The 25,771-nt window shown below is 42.1% G+C and overlaps 1 protein-coding gene across 5 annotated transcripts in view; it reads right to left on the minus strand.

Moving 5' to 3' along the window:
• The window catches only part of GRM8 (glutamate metabotropic receptor 8), an 865,522-nt gene that overhangs the window by 832,382 nt on the left and 7,369 nt on the right, over positions 1–25,771 (minus strand). For 4 of the 5 annotated variants that reach the window (XM_044946845.2, XM_025291464.3, XM_025291463.3 and 1 more), the window contains exon 2: positions 22,112–22,934. In XM_044946845.2, the coding sequence (XP_044802780.1) occupies positions 22,112–22,621 (510 nt within the window). In that variant the 5' untranslated portion in view covers positions 22,622–22,934. Of the gene's footprint in view, positions 1–10,577; positions 10,655–22,111; positions 22,935–25,771 lie in introns of those variants that run through there. The other variant, XM_044946846.2, reaches the window with a different exon arrangement.

Raw genomic sequence — 25,771 nt, forward strand, 5'->3', positions numbered from 1 at the left:
CTGGGAGAGGTTGCTGAAAATTCAGAAACAGGGTTTCATGGCTTTTAACTACCGTTAAATTTGAAATTACTGCCTCAAGTTAATTTGGCTCTTTCTGCCTTGAGCTGATTAGTGAACACTAAATTTCATGCTAGCACTCCCATACCATTTGCCTGCAATGCAGGAGTCACTTCCAAATTCCGCTGACTGCAATAAAAATACTTGTGCTCACATCATCTCACGACCGTGGTTCTACAGTGTTTCTACCCTGCTTGTGCTCCTCATGCAGGTGAGCTGGTGTTTACTGTGTTAGACCGTTACACGCCAACTTTCCACTGGCACGTGAAGATAGTGGTTTTCTAAAGTAGTCCTGGAATCCATTACCATGGAACCAAAGGTACAGAAACCTGTTTTACTGAATAGGAAAATCTACAGGAACTCTAAACAGATCAAACGTGTTTTCAAAACAAAGGTATGTAAGGTCATTCTAGTTTGGGTTAAAGAAGCCTAGGGGTGAAATATCAAGACAGGTGAACAGAGGAAGAGTGGAGGGGGTGGAATGCCAACGAACACGCAGCAGCAGCACTGGGAGCTGCTGTGGCTGGACAACCGACGGACATGCAGGGCTGCTGACCAAGCATACTTCAGAAGGGGCTAAAAAACATGCAACTCTCTTCCTCTGCCAAAGTACAGGAAGTAGGGTCAGAACGCTGGTCTCTCCCCACGTATGTAAAAGTGAATCATCTGTCCTTCTGATATTGATAATATTGTACACACTGTGGTCCCAATAGCTCCAGCCCACCACTGCATTCAACTAGACTCAACTCCATGTGTTGAGAAATGCTGTCAAGGATCATATTTTAGTTTGGGAAAGTAGGTACAAACCACATGTGTTTGTTTAAGTATCTCTGTGTTTTCCTGAACTCCAAGTTGTTTCACCACATCCTGCCATTAACTTAAAAGAATAATTGTGGATATGTTAGTCTTTCCATGGAAAACTTCCTGATCCATAAGGTACTCTGACCATCTGTAATAATAAAAATTCTTCTCATCCAGCCTCCTCGTCAAAAACCATCTGTCACAACCAGAAGCTCCCATCCACAGTGTGCTGAAGGAGGACACATTTCCTAATGGTTCCCAGGAGCAAGAAAGACACACGGGGTCACAGCAGTCAAACTCCATCCTTGTATCCAGGCCTCTGCTCACTGAAGATGTGCTGGACAGACTACCTGCCATTCAGGCCACTTCCGCTCTGAGAGTATGAGGCTTAGAGAGTTAAAGTCCTCTATGCTAACTTCCTTCCTTAAAGGCCATCTTTTAGAACAGCAAGGAAAAACGAGTTTCACTTAGAACAGAGTTAAGCTAACAGCAGGCATGTGTTCAGAGGAAAGGAACCATAACAGAAAGGATTTGAAACCATAATGTATGAAAGACTGCAAAGCAGTGGTTGAAAGTATGAGCTTGTGCATCTGTTAGACCATGGTTTGACTATAGCTTGCCACTTCCTTTCTAAGTTATCTACTTTCTAAGCTAAGTAAGCCTCATTTCTTCATCTGAAAACCACACTTATCTGATGGAGTTGTAATGGAGATCAAATAAAATCAGGCATGCCAAGTGTTTAGCACAGTGCCTGGCATATTGAAGGCTCTCAGTAAATGTTACCATCAGGAGCAGGTGAAACAGTAGAAACTTTTAGCCTGGAGAACCCAAGACTCTGGACAATCAGGACCTTTAGATATCTGAAGAACTGTCCCACGACAGAAAGAGATGCCTCGGAAGACAGGAGCAGGGCTAACAGGTAGAAGTGATTGACGATGACCTCTGCTCCTGTCTTGAGCACCAGTATTGCTTCACTGTCCAAATGGCTGGGTGGGCCTCCCCATCCCTTCTGGAATTAAAGCCATTCCTAAATCTACTCGAAGGAAGATTTCAGGTCAGAATAAAGGAAAAAAAAGAATATCATTATAAAATGGAGTAAGCCAGTTTATGAGATTATTAGCATCCCACCACTGACAGTGTTTAAATGTCTCAGGATGCATTCTTTTGGGACCTCTCTGTACAAAGACCACACCAGATACTCTTAGGGACATAAAAATGAGTAAGACATGTTTCCTGCCCTCGAGAGCATCGAACTCTAGAGGAAGGTTGAGTGGAGATGTATGTTTAACATTAAAAGGAATAAAAGGCAGCATTGAATCACTAGGTATTAAGGATCTTAATAGATGAGATTCTGCTTTGGATGAAAGACTTTAACAGATCTCAAAAATGCCTTTCATCCCCAAGGTTCCATAAAGCCAAGTATTAGGGGAATGAGGGAAGACAACTTTTTTAAAAAGTAAATTATTTTTGTGCCAAGCTTCCTAAAACATTTTTTTAATATTTATTTATTTGGCTGCACCAGGTCCTTGTGACAGCTTGTAAACTCCTACTTCAGCATGTAAGATCCGGCTCCCTGACCAAGGACCTAACCCAGGCCCCTTGCACTGGAAGCTCGGAGTTTCAGCCACTGGACCAACAGGGAAGTCCCCAAAGTATTTTTTTTAATGGGCAAGGATAAAGACACAGGCGTAGACAACAGACTTGGGGACATGGCAAGGGAAGGAGAGGGTGGGATGAGTGGAGAGAGGAGCACTGACACATATACACTGCTGCTGCTGCTGCTGCTGCTAAGTCGCTTCAGTGGTGTCCAACTCTGTGCAGCCCCATATATGGCAGCCCACCAGGCTCCCCCTGTCCCTGGGATTCTCCAGGCAAGAACACTGGAGTGGGTTGCCATTTCCTCCTCCAATGCATGAAAGTGAAAAGTGAAAGTGAAGTCGCTCAGTCGTGTCCGACTCTTAGCGACCCCATGGACTGCAGCCTACCAGGCTCCTCTGTCCATGGGATTTTCCAGGCAAGAGTACTGGAGTGGGGTGCCATTGCCTTCTCCTGACACATACACATTACCATGTGTCAAACAGACGGTGAGTGGGAAGCTGCTGTATAGCACAGGGCACTCAGTTCAGTGTTCTGTGATGACCTAGAGTGGTGGGATTGCTGGGAGGAGGCAGGAGGAAGGCTCAGGAGGGAGGGGATATGTGCATGTATGTGGCTGATTCACGTTGCTGCACAGCAGAAACTAACACAACAATGTAAAGCAATTATTTTCCAATTAAATTTAAAAAATGATATTTGAAAACAGTTGAAGTCTTCTACTGAGTTGAATTGTTATATAAAACAACTGTTGTTGTTTAGTTGCTATGTTGTGTCCTACTCTTTGTGACCCTGTGGACTGTAGCCCACCAAGCTCCTCCATCCATGGGATTTTTCGGCAAGAATACTGGAGTGGGGTGCTATTTCCTTCTCCAGGAGATCTTCCTGACTCAGGGATCAAACTGCATCTCCTGCTTGGGAGGCAGATTCTTTATCAGGGAGCCACCAGGGAAGCCCATATAAAACAAAGTACAATGCAGAACTGTGTACTTTCCCTTCATAAGATTCATTCTCTATCTGGGAATAGATTTTTAAGGGTAATTCTCATCATGTAAATGTGATCAGCATTATTTATAGGTTTTGCATTTCTTTCACTTCAATTTGTAAACTTGTACCATTTTACTAGAATGAAATATTAATGCTATTAAACACAATGAAATTTTTTAAATGAGATGCTAAAATAATATTTATTCACCAATCTTGGACCACTACAGTATTTTAGGTTATTGATTTAACATCTAAATTTCTTATCACGTGTCATGCCTAACCAGAGTAGGCAATGGCACCCCACTCCAGTACTCTTGCCTAGAAAATCCAACGGGCGGAGGAGCCTGGTAGGCTGCAGTCCATGGGGTCGCAAAGAGTCGGACACGACTGAGAGACTTGACTTTCACTTTTCACTTTCGTGCATTGGAGAAGGAAATGGCAACCCACTCCAGTGTTCTTGCCTGGAGAATCCCAGGGACGGGGAGCCTGGTGGGCTGTCGTCTATGGGGTTGCACAGAGTTGGACATGACTGAAGCGACTTAGCAGCAGCAGCAGCAGCAGCCATGCCTAACACTGATCAGTAGAGGCTGAAATTTAACTGTAATGGCAGTCCAAAAAGACAAGTTTTCATTTTAATTCCTCATAATTCAGAGAATCGCTAAAGGGTAAATATATTCTGATTCTTCTAGCCTGTGTTTAAACCCACCCTATTTCGCACGTACACCCTTGGCCCTATATAGCTCTCTCAGTCCATGTTGGCTCAGAACAGCATGGAGGTGACATATGGGGTATTCCATTAAGAAGTGGTGCTGGGTTACTTCATTTCTGTTAGAGAAGGAAGCAGTGGGACAATATTCTCCACTTAATCTATTTTACTTTCAGCAAGGTGTTGCCTGTAAATATTAATTTACACACACGCAAAACTCACTGGGTACTTTGAGCTGTCTGAATGTAAATGAAACATAATAATCCAGACTAAAAAATGGAGTTTCCAGTATCTTTTCTCCTCAGGCAAAGGGTGAAAAAAAAAAAAAAAAAAACCCAAGGATTTAAAATTCCATCCCAGTGGTTTCAAAGACAACAAAACATCTCCCATCAAGCTCCTATTTAAATAAGTGGGGTTAATGAGAATAGAAATTACAACAGCAATAAGAAGAAAAATAAGCGTTTATGCCATTTTCATACAGAACCTTTTCCAAGTCACTATAATGCTTTATACTTAGAATACTGTAAATTCTTCAATTTTTTTTTTTAACCTTACTGAGATCTATGACCACTTGGTGAAACAGAGAAAGTGCAGATACTATTACTATCAGGTAACTTGAGAATCAGAAAGACAACAAGGAGAAGCTGTGCGCCTCAAGGATGGTGGCTTTCCTGAGTGGACTGAGGCAAATAAAACCGATTCACTGATAATGCATTTAATTTTTCTCTCAGCAACTAATTGCATATCTACACTTAATGAGAACACTAGAAATAATCAATATATGCATGTGTCAAATGACAAAAAAAATGTTTCTGATCTTAAGCTACACGGATTTCCAAAGTACAAAAATGGAGGTGGGGACTGGGCTTCTCTTGGGTCCACTGGGCCCTTGCTTGAATCTCACAGCAATTCACCTCCTGTATCCACTCCTACCCCCATCTAGAGGGCTTAGAGTTCTGCCCTCTGGACGCCTGGTACTCACTTGCTTGAATTTTAACTGAAGTCCCAACATCCGCGTTCAGTGGGAGCTGGGGGCCTAGACCTCCAACCCTCCTCTGTCCTCCTGTGGTGTGTGATTAGTCACACAGTCACATCAGACTCTTTGCGACCCCATGGACTGTAGCCCACCAGGCTTCTCTGAGCATGGGATTTTCCAGGAAAGGAATACTGGAGTGGGTTGTTTCTTTCTCTAGCGGATCTTCCCGACCCAGAGATTGAACCCACGTCTCCTGCATTCCTTATTCCTTCCAGGAAACACTTAAAGGGATCCTCTGAAGTTCTGTCATCACAGAGATAAAACAAGCAGACGCGAAGCACAAGAAACAAGCCCTCCACTTGCTTCCATCTTCATGGAGCTGAAGGCATCAGATCAAAGGTTGGATCTGAGATTCCCTACACTTGAAGAGCTCTTCTCCTCGCCTGGCCTCGGGTTTCTACACTCCTACCCTCCCCCTTGGCCCAGTCCTGTCCCACATGGCCACAAGCAGCTGGCTGATAGCTGCAGCTTTCTCAGGCAAAGTCAACCTCTCCTCTAAACCCTAGCAGCACATCACAGCCTTATCACATTGTTTTATACCATTTGTTGTTATTGTATTCTTGTTTAGTTGTTAAGTCATGTCTGAGTCTTTTGTAACCTCATGGACTATAGCTCTTCAGGCTCCTCTTTTCATGGAATTCTCCAGGCTAGAATACTGGAGTGGGTTGCCATTTCCTTCTCCAGAGGATCTTCCTGATCCAGGGATCCAATGCAGGTATCCTGCATTGCAGGCAGGTTCTTTACCATCCGAGCCACCAGGGAAGAATTATTATTGTATACATGTTAGTAATTTCTCCCCAACTAGGTTCTAAGCAATGTAAAACTTAGAATCTTCTACTTCTTTCATAATTATCCCCAGGAGTGTCAAACACTATGCATATACTTCCAAGATGCTGAATAAGTCCAAACACATCCTGGGGACAGACTGGCTATTACCTATTTCACCTGTTAAAGAATGCAAATAAGTGGATAATATGCTGGCATTTCTTCACCTATTCTGCTTCTCTTGATGGAAAATAAGAGCTTTCACACTTACTGAGTTTAAAGAGCACCACCAAGAACTATTCAGCAAGTAACACTCAGGTAGGATTGTCCTTTCTACAAAGATGGTGCAATTCTGCATTACAAGAAATATCACTTCTCTTTCCCTGTGAAGTCTTTTCACATTAAGTCAACTATCCATGTTTGATTAACAGAAAAACTTACCGGGCCACAATTAATATGAATGATTCACAGTTTAAACAGGTGGAACAAAAGAGGTCAGCGTGGGAGTCAAAGTTTTATATATTTAGTTCTGTTGTTTTTCTGGTTGTCCAAAAATGAATGTGACTTCTAGAGAAAGTACTTCTGAACCTTTTCATGCTTACATTTCTGACATTTGTATCAGAAGGTGACAGGTATACGTATTATATAGTCCATGAGAGTATTCCCTCAAAAAAGGGATTTTTTGATCCCTGCTTTTGGTCCACAGTGGGCCTGTGATTCCAACTATATTAGATCACTGTACCACCACATGACAAAGAGAGGGAATTCCAACCCAAAAGAAAGCCTTAAAGCCTGCCTCCAGCCTTGTGGTTAGTCAACAGCTCGTCCTCAACCGCAGCTCCACCTCTTAAACCATCAAACCAGGGCTACTGGGAAAGAGTCCAGTGGAGCCAGAATATGTTATTTTTTCAAAACTGAACCCTAGTGGCACTTGTTTGGGTGCTGGAATAACCTTAAAATTCAGCATAGCTTATCTTTGAATCATCCACTCTTTCCCTGAGTCCTGAGTTGCTTGTTAATTCAATAAAACTGACTCTAACCACCTAAGACAAGGATTTGTAAATAGAACTCCTTATTGCCAAATTCAGACTTAAATTGAAGAAAGTAGGGAAAACTAATAGACCATTCAGGTATGACCTAAATCAAATCCCTTACGATTGCACAGTGGAAGTGAGACATAAATTTAAGGGACTAGATCTGATAGACAGAGTGCCTGAAGAACTATGGATGGAGGTTCATGACATTGTACAGGAGACAGGGATCAAGACCATCCCCATGGAAAAGAAATGCAAAAAAGCAAAATGGCTGTCTGAGGAGGCCTTACAAATAGCTGAGAAAAGAAGAGAAGTGAAAAGCAAAGGAGAAAAGGAAAGATATAAGCATCTGAATGCAGAGTTCCAAAGAATAGCAAGGAGAGATAAGAAAGCCTTCCTCAGTGATCAATGCAAAGAAATAGAGGAAAACAATAGAATGAGAAAGACTAGAGATCTCTTCAAGAAAATTAGAGATAACAAGGGGACATTTCACGCAAACACAGGCTCAATAAAGGACAGAAATGGTATGGACCTAACAGAAGCAGAAGTTATTAAGAAGAGATAGCAAGAATACATAGAAGAACTGTATAAAAAAGATCTTCACAACCTAGATAATCATGATGGTGTGATCACTCACCTGGAGCCAGACATCCTGGAATGTTAAGTCAAGTGGGCCTTAGGAAGCATCACTACAAACAAAGCTAGTGGAGGTGATGGAACTTCAGCTGAGCTATTTCAAATCCTAAAAGATGATGCTGTGAAAGTGCTGCACTCAATATGCCAGCAAATTTGGAAAACTCTGCAGTGGCCACAGGACTAGAAAAGGTCAGTTTTCATTCCAATCCCAAAGAAAGGCAATGCCAAAGAATGCTCAAACTACCGCACAATTGCACTCATCTCATATGCTAGCAAATTAATGTTCAAAATTCTCCAAGTCAGGCTTCAACAGTACGTGAACCATGAACTTCCAGATGTTCAAGCTGGTTTTAGAAAAGGCAGAGGAACCAGAGATCAAATTGCCAACATGCGTTAGATCATCAAAAAAGCAAGAGTTCCAGAAAAAAACATCTATTTCTGCTTTATTGACTATGCTAAAGCCTTTGACTGTGTGGATCACAATAAACTGTGGAAAATTCTGAAAGAGATGGGAACCAATCTACCTTACCTGCATTCTGAGAAATCTATATGCAGGTCAGGAAGCAACAGTTAGAACTGGACATGGAACAACAGACTGGTTCCAAATAGGAAAAGGACTATATCAAGGCTGTATTTTGTCACCCTGCTTATTTAACTTACATGCAGAGTACATCATGAGAAACGCTGGGCTGGAAGAAGCACAAGCTGGAATCAAGATTGCCGGGAGAAATATCAATAACCTCAGATATGCAGATAACACCACCATTATGGCAGAAAGTGAAGAAGACCTAAAGAGCCTCTTGATGAAAGTGAAATAGGAGAGTGAAAAAGTTGGCTTAAAGCTCAACATTCAGAAAATGAAGATCATGGCATCTGGTCCCATCACTTCATGGCAATAGATGGGGAAAGAGTGGTAGACTTGGGCTCTAAAATCACTGCAGATGGTGATTGCAACCATGAAATTAAAAGATGCTTACTTCTTAGAAGGAAAGTTATGACCAACCTAGACAGCATATTAAAAAGCAGAGATATTACTTTGCCAACAAAGGTCCATCTAATCAAAGCTATGGTTTTTCTAGTAGTCATGTATGGATGTAAGAGTTGGACTATAAAGAAAGCTGAGCACCAAAGAATTGATGCTTTTGAACTATGGTGTTGGAGAAGACTCTTGAGAGTCCCTTGGACTGCAAGGAGATCAAACCAGTCCATCCTAAAGGAGATCAGTCCTGGGTGTTCATTGGAAGGACTGATGTTGAAGCTGAAACTCCAATACTTTGGCCACCTGATGTGAAGAGCTGACTCATTTGAAAAGACCCTGATGCTGGGAAAGATTGAGGGCAGGAGGAGAAGGGGATGACAGAGGATGAAATGGTTGGATGACATCAACCACTCAGTGGACATGAGCTAGGGAAACTCCAGGAGTTGGTAATGGACAGGGAGGCCTGGTGTGCTGCAGTCCATAGGGTCGCAAAGAGTCAGAGACAGCTGAGCAACTGAACTGAACTGCTTTTCTAGCTCCGCTGGCTGGAGTGGGGTTGCTGAGGTCCCAGTCTCATATTTGGCCTTCAGGCAAATTAGCTCCATGCCAGAGCCTATTTAGAACTATTGATTGCATTGTTTCCTGGCCAATGACACCATCTTTCATTCTAACCTGCCATTGTTCACAAAATAAGGCAAGTCAGGTAGGATGCTTGAGTGTTGGAGGACAGGGTTAACTCAAGATGAATATTCAACTAACAGTGGACATCAATTATCTCCCTCCTCACTACGGTCAGCATAACTATGCATCAGGGATTCTTAGGACTTACATGCACTTCATCTAATTTATCTTAAAACCTTATGAAGGAAGTACTATTATTATCTACTTTTTAGATCTAAGAAAGCTAAGATTTAGATCACTTTGCTATACACCTGGCTTCCCAGGTGATGCTAGTAGTAAAGAACCTGCCTGCCAATGCAGGAGATGCAGGAGGCATGAGTTCGATCCCTGGGTGGGGAAGATCTCCTGGAGGAGGGCATAGCAGCACACTCCATTATTCTTGTCTAGAGAATCCCAAGGACCGAAGAGCCTAAGGTTAAGGTCCATGGGGTTGCAAAGAGTCAGACATGACTGAAGCATCGTATCACACTGTACCCCTAAAACTAACACAACATTGCAAATCAACTATACTCCAATAAAAATTTTTTTAATTTTAAAAAATATAATAAACACACACACATAACAAAAAGAAAGCTAAGATTTAGAAATTAACTAGCATGCTTAAAATTTGTTATTGTTGTTTAAGTCCTGTCCAACTCTTGGCGACCCCATGGACTACAGCACACCAGGCTCCTCTGTCCTTCACTAACTCCTGGAGTTTGCTCAGATTCATGTCCATTGAGTAGGTGATGCTAAATAACCATCTCATCCTCTGCCATCTCCTTCTCCTTTTGCCTTCAATCTTTCCCAGCATCAGGGTTATGTCCAATGAGTAGTCATGCCTAAGGTAGTACAGCTAAAAAGTGTTACATCAGAATTTGAACCCAGGAAGTCTGACTATGAAACCTGACCTATTTCATATAGTTCACATTAATCTGCTTTACTCAAAACAGTACCAAGCACCACTAGACAAGTACATTACTGTAATCTATAATTTGAAGAGACAGCTCCTGAGGATAAATATCTATAGAACACAAATATCACTGCAACAAATCTGCATAGGAATGATATCTTTTGTTCTCTAAACAATATAAATGCAAACATTCTCAGAACTGAAATGATAAATCACTTTGAGAACTCTAATACATAGAATTGTCACAATGTTAATACTTGAATTTAAAATGTAAGAAATAGTGAAAACACTAATGAAACTTAGAATTCACTCTCCATCCATGTAAAAAGAAGCAAGGGTGAGCTGGAGCAAGAATATGTCACCTTCCCAAAGGAGCCCAGGGTGGCAGGTGGGGGACACAAAACAGATACCTGACTCCAAAGTTGAGCCTCAGCAGTAGACCTGGGGCTAAACCAGTCTCCCCAAGCACAGAGGGAGCCTGGGAGAGTCTTGGAAGGAGACAAATGGCCAACATTGAAAACACGTGCCTGTCAGCTTACTGGGCCAAAGAGAATAAAGCAGCAGAAATTGGCTTCATTCTGAAAACAGACAAAGGTAGCTTAGTGAAAAGTGAAAGTCACTCAGTCGTGTCCAACTCTTTGCAACCCCATGGACTATACAGTCCATGGAATTCTCCAGGTCAGAATATTGGAGTGGGTATCCTTTCCCTTCTCCAGGGGATCTTCCCAACCCAGGGATCAAACCCAGGTCTCCCGCATTGCAGGCTGATTCTTTACCCACTGAGACACAGGGGAAGCCCAGGTTGATGTTATACCTGGATCCCTTCCCAATCCACCAGCCTGGTACTCATTATATGTTTAAAATACATAAATATTGTGCTAAGCCACTTCAGTCGTCTCTGACTCTCTGCGACCCCATGGACCATAGCCTTCCAGAGTCCTCTGTCCATGGGATTTTCCAGGCAAGAATACTGGAGTGGGTTGCCATGCCCTCCTCCAGGGGATCTTCCCAACCCAAAGATGGAACCCTCATCTTCTATATCTCCTGCATTGGCAGGCAGGTTCTTTACCACTAGTGCCACCTAGGAAGCCCAACAGGAAGATTACACGTATATTTTTATTTTATTAAGAGTGCTTAGACATAGGGAGAGTCCCTTAATACAGCTGAAAGAGATGTCTCTGTCTTTTGCCGGAGAACACTTTCTATCAATTAAATGGGTAAATAAGCCCTTTCTCCCCACTGTTGGGAAAGGAGGGCCTCTTGTGACCCTCTATTGATTAAGACTGCTGTGGAATGTTATTTGCAATCTCATCGCATAATGGAAATCAGGAGGTAGCTGTCATGGTTTCTGAAGACAAATTGCTGGTAGCTGAGTCAAACCATAGCCTCTTTTCGTCTCTTACTGTTCTCAATTCCCTGTTAATGTGTACCTCACAGTCTAGGCTTCTTAAATCGGTCTGCTCCACTGTCATAGGTAGTAAAAATGAGGAAACGTGGTCATCTAAGTGACCCTGCTCTAGGAACCGTGTTCAAGAGGCCATTCCACTGATCAGGACTCCTGAGCCATGCATTATTTAATAAGGAACACAACTTCCAAAAGGGCACACAATTAAAAATAGATCCATACAGCAGCTGCTGTGATTATGACCAATAGGAACAGAAATTCAACCAGGCATGAGTCAAAAGAATAAAAGGCCGCTACTAGACAGAACATTGTTCAACCTCATTTTTGTCTTGTGTACTTTGACTTGCTAAGTCAGCCAGCAAGTGATTTGCAGGGAGCAGAGGTTCTCAAAGCGTGATCGGCAAAATGGCAGCATCAGCATCACCTGGGAACCACTGGAAATACCAGGTCTCAGACCCCAACCCAGACTTACTGACTGAGAAGCTCTGCCAGGGGCTCAGCTATGCTGCTTTCACAAGCCCTCTGGGTGATTCAGATGCCGGCTAAAGTTTCAGAGCTACTGGGCAGGAGCCAGGGGCAGCCCCCAGAGGTGAAGTTTCCCCAGAAGGTACAACCTTTGGCTGTTTTATAGCTTTCTAGCTAGCTTCTGAAGAGTCTGGGAAGAAACCTGTCCTGAAACCAAATAAAAGCACTGCCACCTTCAATTTGGCTGTATGCTAAAACTTCTCTTTAAAAAAAAAAGTCTCTAAATGTCTTTAAAAAACTAACCACTGTGATCTTCGGGGTGAAAGAGTTAACAGAAGAGCATAGGCCTTTCCTTGCACAAATTTATCTACATAGTCGGTAAAGAATCTCCCTGCAATGCAGGAAACCCGCGTTCGATTCCTAGGTCGGGAAGATCCCCTGGAAAAGGAAATGGCAACCCACTCCAGTATTCTTATCTGGAGAATCCCAAGGACAGAGGAGCCTGGTGGGCTACAGTCCATGGGGTCGCAAGAGTCGGACACGACTTAGCGACAAAACCGCCACCACCACATATACCCTGATTTGTTCTAGAAAGGCTTTTCAGACAACTTCTTATGTGAAAAAAAAAGAAAAAAAAATGCACAGTACTGTCACAATTCTTTTGGAAAAACTCACTACTTTCCAAACAACCTGGTTATTATTTATTTAAATTTTTAGTTTTGGCTGTGCTGGGTCTTCGTTGCTGTGCAGCCTTTTTCTCTCATTGCGGTGTGCAGGCTTCTGACTGCGGGGGGCTTCTCTTGTTACAGAGCATAGGCTTTAAGTCGTTGGCTCTGGGGCTCTAGAGCTCAGACTCAAGAGCTGTGGCACCGGGGCTTAGTTGCTTTGTGATATGTGGGATCTTCCCCAACCAGGGATCAAACCCATGTCTCCTGCATTGACAGGTGGATTCTTTGCCACTGAGCCACCAGGGAAGCCCTTATTTACTTTTAACTGAATGAAAGATTCTTTAAATTCTATAGGCTTGTTTTATAGCTTTCTAGCTATCTTCTGAAGAGTCTGGGAAGAAACCTGTCCTGAAACAATTTTCAAAAGTTTCACACACATGATTTCATATAACCCCATAATAATCTTTCTTTCCCCTACTCCTTTATTGCCCCTCTCCTCTTCCCTCTCCTCACTCACGCATGTGTGCATGCTAGGTTGCTTCAGTCATCCAACTCTTTGCAACCCTATGGACCATAACCAGCCAGGCTCCTCTGTCCAAGGGTTTCTCCAGGCAAGGATACAAGTCCATTGCCATGCCCTCTTCCAGGGGATCTTCCCAACCCAGGGATCGAACCTGCATCTCTTTATGTCTCCTGCATTGGCAAGCATGTTCTTTACCACTAGCGCCACCTGGGGAGCCCATCCTCACTCACAATCACTAGTTAAAACAATGTTGGTTTTTTTTTTTTTTTTTTTTTGGCTGCACCATGGTTGGCACTTGGGATCTTAGTTTCCTGACCAAGGATCAAACCCAGGCCCCCTGAAGTGGAAACTTGGAGTGTTAACCACTGAACTGCCAGGGAAGTCCCTGCCTTATTAAACACTGAAAAGACAGGCATTAATCACTGTCAGGTCTTAAGATATCTTCAATAGTCACTTTAAGATGTTAAAACTTTTGAGGCTAGGAGAAGGGAAAGTAAGAAACATTTAATTTAAATTCACCAAGTTTAAAATCTGCTCCACCCAACAAGTCATGATGCTGCTTTAACAGTCTGAGCACACAACCACAATACTAACACCGGTTCTAAGTTACTCAATGTCATAAAGAGCCATGGCCTGTGATGCGGGCCTATGTCATGTGAGTGTAACTTATAGCAAAGTGTTTTGGGGGAATTCGTTAATTCAGCCCCTCTGTTGGTCCAAGAAGGGGCACTATGACGTCAAAATTCACTTGAGAGCTAACAGTGCTCAGGCATCTAACAATGCCTCTGGCATTGTTTTTACTTTTTTTTTTTAAAATGATTAAGTGACCTTAAGAAATTAAAGTCAAATAACTTAAAGGATTTATTGAATAAATGATGCTCTATTCATATAATTAAAGTTTTATAGCTCTCAGTCCTGGACAAATAACAGAATTACCTGGTGATTATAATATACCAATGCCAGGGCTCCACCCCAGTTTTGTTGGTCTTGTGTAGGATTTGGGCTTTTTAAAAAACTATCCAGGTGATGGTAACATGCAGCCAGGGTTGAGAATTACTGAGGTGAATCTATACTAACCAATATGGAAATCTCTCCCGGTCACATTGTTACATGAAAAAAAAAAAAAAAATGTCATAAGGCATATCTGTTAATAAACTTCTGTGTATGTAACTTTACTGAGAGATATGTGTGTTTGAATATAGCCTCTTTCCATTTTACACTATTTACTTATTCATTGCTTGGACTTTCAAAGTGAGAATGTGCTCATGTCTTTTACTTAATTTTTAATTTTAAAAATCTGTTTGGAGAAAACATGCAATGGTAGGAAAATGAGGCAGCACAAGAAAATATAGGAATTCCCCAAATATACCATCTCTCCTTCTTTCTCCTCCTTTCCCTCCTTTTGCTCCTTTTTCTCAAACAGTACAAAAGTACAACACAAAAAATCCCATATCTGTTCTATGTACCCAACACCTATTATTTCCAATATCTGGAATTGGGGTGAGGAAGGTGGAAGTGGGTGGAGAGATATGGTTCATTCATTCATTCAGCAAACATTTATTGGGTTTCCAGATAGGTCCATACTAGGTATGGGAAATACAACCACAAATAAGATATATATGCCCTGTGCTTATCATGGATATCATCCTGCCCTCATGTAGCTTTGTTACATGTAACAGAGAAACTTAATGTAGCGGAGAGAAGTGAGAAAAGACTTGCCCAAGTGGAAGTAGACCTTCATCATGGAAGTAATGATGGCCATGAGAGCTTTAAGAAAAGGGGCATGACCACATCTGGACATTTATGTATCCCTATTGCCGAGTTGTGTCAGCGACAACAGGCAGTGCCCATTTCCCCCATCACACCCACTTAGAGGCACTAAGAGAGAACACCCATCATCTCTCATCTGAAGTGAATAGGCTCTTTACAAAACTAAATTAGAGCTTGCCACAGAAGCAATGGATTGACTGAGGAGTCTATCTTTCAATTTTCCATTATCTATTTGCCATCAAATAAGATTTAACATAAAATGTTGCCTCCTGCTGAGTTTATTGATTGGGCTCATTTTTCTGTCCATCTAACTAGATAAGCCTGGATAGGCAGATTTACCTGTTCAGAGTATAGAGTTAAGAAAGCCCATTGTAAGCAATAAATAACTTGCAAAATGCTTGGCTTTATGGGAGTGGTTGCTGCAATTAGTGGAGTCTCTTGGAAGAAAATACATCTTTGTAAACACAGAAGAGTTGGCAAGCACATCTAGGGCAATGGGATGCTTCACTGTACTTCACCGACTTAATATGAAGGTCAATTTTAGCCATTTAGAGCCAGGACACTTCCACACGGGGAGAAATTATCTAGCCCACAAGTGGATTTCTATTCAAAAGTCCCATTTGATTACTTTGGAAAGCATACACTATAGACTAACCTCCCATCCTTCAATAGTCGAAAATTAACTCTAGGTAAAGTTCACCAGAAAAACAGGAGGAAGAGAATTACATCTGACACTGTCCTTTCTTAACCTCGATGCATCTATGTGGACATTAACATGCATTACCTCCAAGCGCCAATGTGCTATTTTTAACTTAGAATGTTCAATCTTTGCCCAAAGTAAGACATGATTAGTGTTTTGAGGAGCAGATTTCCTCTAATTTAAAGGAGAGGGGTGGAAATTTCTAGAAAAGGAAAAAAATCCCAGCTCTTTATAAAACATATGCAAATTCCTCGAAACTGCTTTATAAAACAAATTTAAATGATGGGCTTCCCGGCCAACATACCCAAAAGACCCTCTCGTTCTTTTTAATTCTTTTCAAACTACACAATCTCTATCTGAGAGTTGGACTCCTCTTTTCTTTGCTCTCTCTGCAACGCAGGAGCCACTGAAATGGCAGATCTGCTTTCATGCAGGTTGGAGCAGTTCCGAGTTTTCGTAGTTTGCCACTCTGCAGTTATCCTAATCGATCCTACTATTATCTACAAATATTAACATTGCTGTTGTTTTTGTTCAGTTGCTCAGTCGTGTCCAACTCTTTGCAGCCTCATGGACTGCAGGATGCCAGGCTTCCCTGTCCTCCACTATCTCCTGGAGTCTGCCCAAGTTCATGTCCATTTGAAGAGGAAAAGTTAAAATTTTACATAACCTCCTGCTCCTTCTGCCTCTGTAACTCAGCTTGCTCCTTGCAAAGTCTGGATCACATAGGTCTCAGAAAATGGGCACTCACAATACTAGGAACTGGAGCTTATCTCACTCACCCTTGTCCTGCTCTTTGCAATCGCCCAGCCCCTGCAAACCCGCAAACCTGCTTAATCATGCCTCAGTTCTGTTCAGTTCAGTCACTCAATTATGTCTGACTCTTTGCGACCCCATGATTTGCAGCACGCCAGGCCTCCCTGTCCATCACCAACTCCCAGAGTTCACTCAGACTCACATCCATTGAGTCAGTGATGCCATCCAGCCATCTCATCCTCTGTCATCCCCTTCTCCTCCTGCCCCCAATCCCTCCCAGCATCAGTCTTTTCCAATGAGTCAACTCTTCGCATGAGGTGGCCAAAGTACTGGAGTTTCAGCTTTAGCATCATTCCTTCCAAAGAAATCCCAGGGCTGATCTCCTTCAGAATGGACTGGTTGGATCTCCTTGCCCATGTATAAAAACTCTGTAACCCCTTTGTTCAGGGCTCAGAGCTTGGAGTGTTAACTCCTCCTCTGTAACCCCTTTGTTCAGGGCTCAGAGCTTGGAGTGTTAACTCCTCCGACCGCTGAGCTAATAAGCCAGAGTTCTCCAACTCTCTCCCAGTGTGGTGCTTGGTTTCTCAATTACTGGTTTCTGCAGCACTTTGAGTCAATGTTGCCATCAACCATCTCATTCTCTGTAGTCCTCTTCTTCTCCTGCCCTCAATCTTTCCCAGCACTTGGTTAGACATAAAACAGTCACCGAGGTGACTGCTCTGCCCCTCTGTTAACCCAAATATGACGTGTGTGTGTGTGTGCTAAGGCTGTGTGTAGTGCTTCTAAAAAGTTCAGATCATTAACGTTCTGTCTGTGACTCTCAAACTTGTTTTCACTCCCAATGCTCCTGAGAAACAGGAGACAGTACAATCAGTAAAAATGGTTCTCAGGCGGGGGTTGGCAGGCTCGCACTCACTGGGTCCTGTCACAGGAAAAGCCTCTGAGGTAGTTCTGACCGCTGATACCCCATCCCTCAGGCAGGAGGAGAGAGTGCACGCCCCTTGACCCGGGTAGACAATCACTGGTTTAGTGTGGCATTCAGTGCCCCAGGGGCGGGGCCACAGGGCCGCTTCTGCCCGTCCCCCTCACCAGTAGAGTCTGGCTCCACTCCCTGTCCAATTCACCTCTTAAGTTAAAGGACTGATTTTTTCATTTGCCCCTGAGCTTTGACAGGAAGAGAAACAAAGGGCAACATTCCTTCACTCTAGAAAGGAGCAGGACCAGCTGTATTCCAGGGCAGAGGAGATGCATAGGTGCATGGTGATGGGCTGCCGGCATGCTCAGTCATGTCCCACTTTCTGTGACCACACAGACTGCAGCACGCCAGGCTCTTCTGTCCATGGGATTTCCCAGGAAGAATCCTGGAGTGGGTAGCCATTTCCTTCTCCAGGAGATCTTCCCCACCAAGGGATGGAACTCGTGTGTCTTGAGTCTCCCGCCCACTGTTCTCCACCCCCAAAAGTGCTGTCTCTGGGGGGCTAAATGAACCTCCCTCCATGTCTAAACTCCCTTTACAAAGATACACCATTTCATCAAACCACAATTCGTGATCCCACGAAAAACAGAATCTTCCTCTGACTGAAACAGACATGCTATATGCAGATGGCATATACCTCCTTTCCTGAAACAAGACTGCAGTTAGGAGAATACAGAGGGACATGAAGCCAGGAAAGACTGCCAAGGGGGGTCAGACTGAAGGAAGAGGAAGCTGGGGGTGCCCGAAGGACTTTGTCTCCTTCACAATGTAGCCCAGGCAGATACTACATGGCTTTACCCGGACTGTCCATAAAAAAGAGAACTGAAACATTCGGAGTTACTTCTGTTTTCAGCCCAGATATTTTCTATATAATTTTAAACAGACTCTAAAAAACCTAACTAATGCTTATTGTTGAGCAGGACAGTGATAAATTCATTAATCAAGACCTTGTTTACATCCTTCATGGTCAGGGTTAATCGTTTGTGGGTTTCCAAACCAAGATGTTCAACCTTCTGTAACTCCATTAATCCAGGAAAAAGTGGCACTATGTTGATATCCAGGAGTTTTTTTAGATACTATGGGTCATATGCTGTTCTGGAGGGTCCCAAGCTCCATAAAATTGCCCTAAATGTTTAATTTTATTCACAGTCACAGCATTTGGTTGATCAAAGTATTAATCTTTCAAAAGGAAGTATAAGCCCTTCCCCAATGCATTAATTTGCCAATCATTCCTTTGATAACTATTCTAATATTTCATGTCAGTCCTAGCATACATATTTAAACAGAATATATTTTCACACATAAAGTGAAACATTTTCTATTCCAAAAGTGACCATCATCATTTCATAATTAATATCAGTGTGGAGCACTGGCTGGAGGTCTCATATAAATCATCAAAATAAATGAAAATGGCACAACAATGAAACTGCAATTATCAATTCAGTCACGTGATTCCAGGTTCAGCTAGAAGACAGGCTGATCACTTACATCTTCTCACTTGCTTATAAAAGACAAATTTTTCAAGCCCCAGTTATTTGGTTAAAAAATATATCTGCTTCCAGATATTAAATGCTCACTCTGGACCAGCATACTGGTCTTAGTTATGACACCTAGCATAACCCCACTCCACTACTCTTGCCTGGGAAATCCCATGGACGGAAGAGCCTGGTAGGCTACAGTCCATGGGGTCACGAAGAGTCGGACAGGACTGAGCAACTTCACTTTCACTTTTCACTTTCATGCATTGGAGAAGGAAATGGCAACCCACTCCAGTGTTCTTGCCTGGAGAATCCCAGAGACAGGGGAGCCTGGTGGGCTGCCATCTATGGGGTTGCACAGAGTCGGACACGACTGACGCGACTTAGCGGCATAACCAAGATCTCCTTCTGGCTAAAAGGCAGGAATGGCAGCCCCTTCATCTGCTGACAGATGGTTTCCAGAATTGGCCTACAGCACTGGACTCTGCCCAGAGTCAATGGTAGTTCTCCCACCTGGTTGAATAAGGTCCCTCAGAGTCACCCAAGAGGGTAAGGAGAGAATTAGCCTCTCAGTGAGAGAAGAACAAAGCAGAGAGAAGCCAGGTCTAGAATGCATTAAAACAAAACCTACTGTTGGTGGGAATGCAAACTAGTACAGCCACTATGGAGAACAGTGTGGAGATTCCTTAAAAAACTGGAAATAGAACTGCCTTATGATCCAGCAATCCCACTGCTGGGCATACACACTGAGGAAACCAGAAGGGAAAGAGACACGTGTACCCCAGTGTTCATCGCAGCACTGTTTATAATAGCCAGGACATGGAAGCAACCTAGACGTCCATCAGCAGATGAATGGATAAGAAAGCTGTGGTACATATACACAATGGAGTATTACTCAGCCATTAAAAAGAATACATTTGAATCAGTTCTAATGAGGTGGATGAAACTGGAACCTATTATACAGAGTGAAGTAAGCCAGAAAGAAAAACACCAATACAGTATACTAACGCATATATATGGAATTTAGAAAGATGGTAACAATAACCCTGTGTACGAGACAGCAAACGAGACACTGATGTATAGAACAGTCTTATGGACTCTGTGGGAGAGGGAGAGGGTGGGAAGATTTGGGAGAATGGCATTGAAACATGTAAAATATCATGTATGAAACGAGTTGCCAGTCCAGGTTCGATGCACGATACTGGATGCTTGGGGCTGGTACACTGGGACGACCCAGAGGGATGGAATAGGGAGGGAGGAGGGAGGAGGGTTCAGGATGGGGAACACATGTATACCTGTGGTGGATTCATTTTGGTATTTGGCAAAACTAATACAATTATGTAAAGTTTAAAATAAAATAAAATTAAAAAAAAAAAAACCTACCCTTTGGGTGGCCTGAAGTTTCCTATGGCAGCCCAAGCAGACAAAGGACAGTCAGGTCCTAGTGGAATCCTTCACCTGCACTTTCTCATTAAATAATCCAACAGACTAACACAGGTAAGGGGTTACCTTGGCTCCAGGTAAGGGGTCAGTTGGCCCCAAAGAAGTTGCTAACAACTTTATCCAATTTCCTTTGAAAGTTTCCAGAGATGGAGAACTAGAGCACCTTTGGCCACCTATTTCAATTTGGCATCCTTCTTGCCAAGGATGCTCTTCCTAACGTCTGGCTCAAATATCTCAGGCATTCCCTGATGCCTTTGTGTGACTCTTCAGTACTCCTTAGACACTGAGCACTTCTGCTCAGCAGCATCCTCACTTGAGAAAATTTCATCAATCTGAAAATAGTCATTAAGCTGTCTCTTACCATTCTCTCCTCTAAACTAAGGGAATTCATACAGAAGCTAGGGGAATGTTATAGACATGAACCAGACTAGATGGTCCCCCAAGACAGCTTCCAAACCAAAAAGACTTTGATTTGAACACTTCTATTTTTAAGTTTTCCATCACTTTGTTCATTTTCGTCATTATATCTGTCATCTATCCAACTTCTCCATATTCTTTTAATATTTTTAAATATAATACACACAGAAACAGTTTCTCATAATATTAAATGAAGACTCATTAATTCAGAATAAGTTGGAAAAGTCATGTCCCACTAAGTAAAAAAATCAGAGTGAAAAATATTTTCAGTTTTTAAAATGTTGTCTATTACCAAAGACTACATAACAAATATTAATAAGTAAAATGAGAATGTTAATGAAAAATAAGTTATAATAACTTTATGGGACTTTATGCCTTCAAACTATTGTTTCATATTTATATTCTTTTGCCAATTTTATCTGATATGTAAATGCAATCTGTAGGTAATAGATCATCCTAAACCAAAAAGTTTCACATTATCCTGCTAAATCTGAGCTTTTAATGCAATAAGAATTACATATAATTATTCTAAGTCTGCATCAGGCAGTCTGAATTAATGAGACGCTGCTCCTTTGTAGCTAGAAGAAACCTGACAACTTCATGGCCATCTTCTAGTCCAGAGTGTCACTCCCATCTACACATTAGTGATAAATACAATTTCCTCACACAGGAACTTTTGTCATAACAGAGCATCCCACATTAAGGAGGTTTCACCAAGTAAATTATCTTATACCTCAAATACCATAGAAACCTTTGATCTGACAAATGAGCTAAAAATTCATTAGACGCTCAAAAACTACTTGCTTTGCTTTAAAATCAGCCCAGTTATGTACACACTGCTATATTTAAATGGATAACCAACAAAAACTTATTGTATAGTACATGGAACTCTGCTCAATGTTATGTGCCAGCCTGGATGGGAGAGGGGCCTAGGGGAGAATGGGTCCATGTATATGTACGGCTGAGCCCCTTCAATGTTCACCTGAAACTACCACAATATTGTTAACGGACTATACCCCAATACAAAATGCTTTCAGTGTTAAATAAAAATTAAATTAAAAGAGAATATCACAAGATACTGAGGATTCAACATGTCATGGGAATTATCACCTGTTTGTTCAGAAAAAAAAAGTCACAATTAATCCAATTAATTGCTTTAAAAACATGGAACCAAATCAACACTTGTAAAAACCTAGACACAAACTCCTCTCTTTGGGGATCCTGTGGCCCTGAAAAAGTCTATGAGCATCTTTACTGGGTTCACTTTCTTCTTAAACCTGCAGCTGGAATTAGGACAACTTATTGTCTTTTCACAATGGTCAGAATTGTCTAGTGCCTTTACTTACCTTAAAAAGTCTTAAAATGTTAGCCACCATGATGGACACGGAGCTCGCGGCAGCACCGATAACACCAGAAATCTTGTCAGGCTTGGTGAAAATGGGCGGATCTCCATTAGCACATTTCACATCGGAAGCATCCTTCTCTATCAAAGCCTGCACAAACGTTAGGGACTGCTCCAAAGCATAGGTGTCCCTGGAGCAGGTGTCGAGGATCCGGACACCCAGAGTGATATTGGAGAGGAGATCAGGGTCCTTATTAATCTGGTCAATTGCATAAAGCATGGCCTCCAATCTGTGGATCCCCTTCTCTTTCTTCAGCTCCCCACAAGGCACCCCTCTCTCTCCCTTTGCATGGACAGGAAAGAGACCTCCCAAAATGATGTCCCCATCCACTCGAATGGAATGGGCATACTCTTGGCTGTGAGTTCTTTGCATCATTGTGAGGATCCAGTAGAACTTGGCCGTCAGGAGAAAGAAACAAGGGCAAGAGGCTGATCGCTTTCCCTCGCATACCATTTTCTCCACGGGCGGTGTTGCAATCCAATACCCAAAGTTTATTCTTGCCACAGAAGAAGGGGGACCACCTGAGGCTGCACCTTCTGGAGGCTACCATCAGGGCCCATGGGGAAAAGGCTCTGTGGGTTTCAGCAAGTGTTCTTGATTTGAATGTCACAGTGAATTTCCATCAGACCCCAAGGTTCTATTTTATTTCCACATAAAGTCAACTTGCCTGGAATGATGCAAAAATCAGAGAAACAGCTGAGGTTCTGATGTTGGGATGAGGTCACCAATTCACGTCCTTGAAGTCAGCCCTGTAGCAGAATTATTCCTGGAAGGCAGAAGGAAGAAAAGAAAGGGTTCCATTCAATGGGCCTACATTTTTCATTTCTTAAGCCCTGTTTGCACCGACCTCTTTTTTTGTTGTTTCATTTTCACTATTCAGTAAGAAACTAATTCTTTCTGTCCCCTTATGATTCTGAACACCTGGCTGCACTGCATCTAAACAGAGATGGATGACACTTTTGGAGCAAGAGAAACAGAAAAGTTATCAGTAACTAGGCTGACTCTTCCAAATCAGAAAGTACTTTTATTTACCATTTTATTTCAACAAATCCATTTCCACGAAGGTAAAAATCCTGTGATTGATGGTATTATTTCTTTTCAAATCTGTTTTTGCTTTTTACAGCTATCTGAATTTAGCATTTAAATTTTGTCCACAAAATCAGAATGAAAGGCTATTTTCTGTGATGTATTCAACAAGCCAGTTATCTGTTAATGACATTTTTTGGTGCCTCGGATTTCCCAAGGGAAAAAGTGATTATTCAATCACAAAAAAAAAGAGAGAGAGAGAGAGAAAATCCACCCAAGGAGCCCAAAATGTGCAAGTTTTAGAGCTTGTAAAAAGATTAAACATAGAATGTCAGCGATTTCATGTAAATTATCTTATTGTTCTCTGGTAATAAAAAATGACATGAAAATCAAACATATAGGGTGGGTTATGTGTGAAAAATATTCCTATCACCTTTGTCTGTTTCCCATTAATTTGTCAGAATGGAAGCAATGGGTATGCTTGCAGTTCTGAAGTAAACACTCCTTGATCCTAGAATCACTATGACCAAATCAGAGCTGGAGATGAACTAGAGTTTCTCAATTTTGTCTGACTCAGTCAGAAAAACAGTCATTTCATCAAGGTGAGAAATAACCAAGAGTGAAAACAACTACAAGCAAATCTGTAGAAGTTTATTCTAAGACCTTCACTCTTAAATAATTCCATGAGATTTTTTCAAAGGACTTTAGTGGAGGTTTAACTGAAAATGGGAACTGACTTCATGGAAGGGAAGTTGATGTTTGAAATATACATGCAATTAACAGGGTAAACACACTAACATATTTTGCTAGAATGGGTAATCTAATGTTCATTTCTAACCTACTTATACAAACAAATTTGAAACCTGAAATGTGGATAATTTTCCTCTACCCTAGTCAACCAACATCTGGTTGTATTTTCCATTCACTTGTTCAATTTCCAGTTCATAAAATTTTCATCCTGTCCTCACTATCCCAAAGGAGAGGATGGTGGCTCCCTAGAGAACAACTGAACATATGTCCAAAACCCTTCAGAGAAAGCTGCATTTTTTTCAATTTCAGATGAAGAGAGGGGACTCGTCAGAGCCCACTGCCTGGAATTTCAGAGTACACACCTGGAACACACTCAGAAATACAGCCAATGACCCAGTCTGTTGAGACAGTTCTTGTCTGCCCATGATAAGCATTTCTGGGCTCTTGACACTTGCCAAGCTCTGGATTTTCCAATTCTGCCCCAAAATACTTAGTCCTTTTCTGTTTTTTCTCACCACTTGTCAGATGTTCTATCACATGTAATTTTCCTAGCAGCTGCTTCTCCCACAGAAGATCTGATTTGGCAATAGCCTGACCTCAGGCATTCCACAAGAGGAAAACACTTAGAAAGTCAAGTTGACTTTCTGGATGACACCATTGAAGTGATGGACCATAAATTACACCAACCACCCATTAAGAGAAGGAGTATTGTGTTTTACAGTTTCACAAGGAAGACCAGTTAAAAGACAATAAAACCTTAACTCTGACCACTAATTCAGGGCTTGAGACCAAGTCCACAGGGCTGGGCTGACCCTGAGTGTATCCTTTCTGGCAGAGCACAGAATGAATGGATACTCAAAGAAGAGATGATGAAGGGGAAAAGGGAATGTGCTGTTCTTCAATGACCAGCCTTTCTTCATTACTCCAAGCCACCTCCCAAGTACTTAAAACACTTCAGAGAATAAATGGTTATCAATTATAGATGACCATAAACACAGTTCATCTGTTAATTACAAGTCATCCTTACCTCTGCCACTCACATAGCACTAACCTAGTTCCCCTTGCTGTACAACCCTGGAAATAGTAAAATTGAGTTTCTTTTAAAGGTATGCATCCCATACATAGGTCTGTTTAGAGCTTTAAGTTAAGGAAAAGTTGGGGAGCGAGTAACAGAGAGACAAAAATTAGTTATGTTTAGTGGATGTGTGTGTAAGTCCTTCAGGCGTGTCCAACTCTTTTCAACCCCATGGACTGTTGCCAGCCAGGCTCCTCTGTCCATGGAATTCTCCAGGCAAGAATACTGGGGTAGGTAGCCATTCCCTTCTCCAGGGGATCTTCCCAACCCAGGGATTGAACCCAGGTCTCCCACATTGCGGGCAGAATCTTTACTGTCTTAGCCACCAGGGAAGCCCTTCTTTACTGGATGAATGCTCTTAAATGGAAAATGAGAAGTTCTATTTTGGTTGTTATTTATTGGGCAGTTTACTTGTATTTTTGCTTAAGTTTCCTCCTTTGCAACATAGAATTAATGGCACATAACCTCTCCGAAGCTCAGTTTCTGGTCTGTAAAGGGGTGTCAGAACCCACCACATAGCCCAGGTTATGTGCTGGCCAAGGTAAGATCTCAGTAAATAGGACCTATCATTGCTAATTTAGTCTGTGGTTCATTTTCCACTGAAGCAGAGCAACTGTTTCCATATTTGCCCAGTTGGTGAGGCTGTAACTGAAAATTTCCGTCACTTTAAAAGTAAAATCAGAGCTACTCATAAAATATTGAAATACAGCAGTTATTTCAAAATCTGATACATTGTCATAAGAATCAGACTC

Source organism: Bubalus bubalis, chromosome 8 (genome assembly GCF_019923935.1).
Source record: "Bubalus bubalis isolate 160015118507 breed Murrah chromosome 8, NDDB_SH_1, whole genome shotgun sequence".
Taxonomy (NCBI): Eukaryota; Metazoa; Chordata; class Mammalia; order Artiodactyla; family Bovidae; genus Bubalus; species Bubalus bubalis.